Source organism: Limulus polyphemus, unplaced genomic scaffold, assembly GCF_000517525.1.
Source record: "Limulus polyphemus unplaced genomic scaffold, Limulus_polyphemus-2.1.2 Scaffold488, whole genome shotgun sequence".
In the NCBI taxonomy this organism is placed as follows: Eukaryota; Metazoa; Arthropoda; class Merostomata; order Xiphosura; family Limulidae; genus Limulus; species Limulus polyphemus.
Genome location: NW_013666098.1, coordinates 240568 through 242625, shown reverse-complemented (window position 1 = coordinate 242625; position 2058 = coordinate 240568). Strand labels below are relative to the sequence as shown.

Below are 2058 nucleotides of genomic sequence, written 5' to 3'. Positions count from 1 at the left end.
ACTGTAGTAATATGTAATATTGTCAACTGTGGTAATATGTAATATTGTCAACTGTAGTAATATGTAATATTGTCAACTGTAGTAATATGTAGTATTGTCAACTGTAGTAATATGTAGTATTGTCAACTGTAGTAATGTGTAATATTGTCAAATGTGGTAATGTGTAATATTGTCAAATGTGGTAATGTGTAATATTGTCAACTGTGGTAATGTGTAATATTGTCAACTGTGGTAATGTGTAATATTGTCAACTGTAATAATATTTATGCAGTTTTGGTAACTGAAATCTTTTTGTATGTTGTTTTCTTTTTACTAGAAAAAAAGAGAAAACACCCAAAACGTCCAAGACTGGTAAGATTTTGTAAATATACTTAAATTGTGTTTGCTTTGTTTTTGGAACTTCAAATTTAATAGTGAATATATAGTATACAATATTTTATCATGTGATAGTTAAAGTGGGACTTTATACAAAGGATGTATAACTAATGGGTATTTATCACCATTTATTTTCCCGAAGAAGAATAGTCAACCAATCGAAAATGCTCGTGTTTTGGGTCTCGTTGTGAAAATGTCATGAGAAACATAGGCATTGGTCAATTGACTGTAGGATTGTATTTTAGAAGTAGGTTGCATACTAGTATAATTTACTGCCCCCCCCCAAAAAAAACAAATTGTGATTAGGTTAATCAATGTTGTATTTGAAAAAAAAAAGGGGTAGATTATTGCGTGAATAAAACTGTGCCATTTATTGAAGAAAGGTTCAGATTATGAAGTTGTTTATAAAAATAATAATTAGCTGTTTATGCATTGAGCATAAGAAGTGGTGCACTATGGATTTCATGGATTTTTATAATTTGATAACAGTTAAACAGATTAGAAAATATTGACAGTCTCAGACTAAATGTTACTTTGATTGTAAATAACCAAAACACAGACTATTATTGTTACTTTGGGAAATACTTTTGATTAAAACTTTAGACTTTTGTAATTTGTTTTTACATAAAAGTTGTAAAACCTTGTAGGTTTCAATATTTTTGAAAATTATAAAATTATGCAAATTATAAAAAATATATTTTATGTTTACAACAAAAAACTACCGAGAAAAATAAATGTATAAGTTATTAATCTAGAATAATTTTATGCTAATTCACAATAAATGTTTATTGTAGGAAAATCTTCATACAGTAGATGAGATCAAGATGTGGTTACCACATATAAAACGAGATATTGACATCTCTCTAAAACAAAGTCAGGTAAGTACTTTATCATCTGTCTAAAATAAAATCAGGTACATACTTTATAATCTTTCAGAAACAAAGTCATTTAAGTGCTTTATCACCTGTCTAAAATGAAGTTGGGTACATGTTTTATCACCTCTGTAAAACAAAGTCAGGTATGTGCTTTGTCATCTCTGAAATAAAGTCAGATACTTTTCTTATCATCTATCTAAAACAAAGTCAGGTACATGCTTTGTCACCTGTCTAAAACAAAGCCATCTATGTGCTTTACCACATTTCAAAAACAAATTCAGGTACATGTTTTATCACCCATCTAAAACAAAGTCATGTACATGTTTCATCACTTGCTTAAATCAAAGTCAGGTACATGTTTCATCACCTGCTTAAATCAATGTCAGGTACATGTTTCATCACCTGCTTAAATCAAAGTCAGGTACATGTTTCATCACCTGCTTAAATCAAAGTCAGGTGCATGCTTTATCACTTGTCTAAAACAAAGTCAGGTACATGTTTTATCACCTGTCTGAAACAAAGTCAGGTGCATGCTTTATCACCTGTCAGAAACACAGTCAGATACGTGCTTTATCACCTGTCTAAAACAAAGTCAGGTACATGTTTTATCACCTGTCTAAAACAAAGTCAGGTACATGTTTCATCACTTGTCTAAAACAAAGTCAGGTACATGCTTTATCACCTGTCTAAAACAAAGTCAGGTACATGTTTTATCACCTGTCTAAAACAAAGTCAGGTACATGTTTCATCACTTGTCTAAAACAAAGTCAGGTACATGCTTTATCACCTGTCTAAAACAAAGTCAGGT

At 30.3% G+C, this 2058-nt stretch overlaps 1 protein-coding gene across 2 annotated transcripts in view; it reads left to right on the top strand.

Moving 5' to 3' along the window:
- LOC106458578 overlaps positions 1–2058 on the top strand; it is a 13248-nt gene that overhangs the window by 1482 nt on the left and 9708 nt on the right. For both annotated transcript variants that reach the window (XM_022384846.1, XM_013918099.2), the window contains exons 2-3: positions 317–351; positions 1170–1253. In XM_022384846.1, the coding sequence (XP_022240554.1) occupies positions 317–351; positions 1170–1253 (119 nt within the window). The remainder of the gene's footprint in view (positions 1–316; positions 352–1169; positions 1254–2058) is intronic.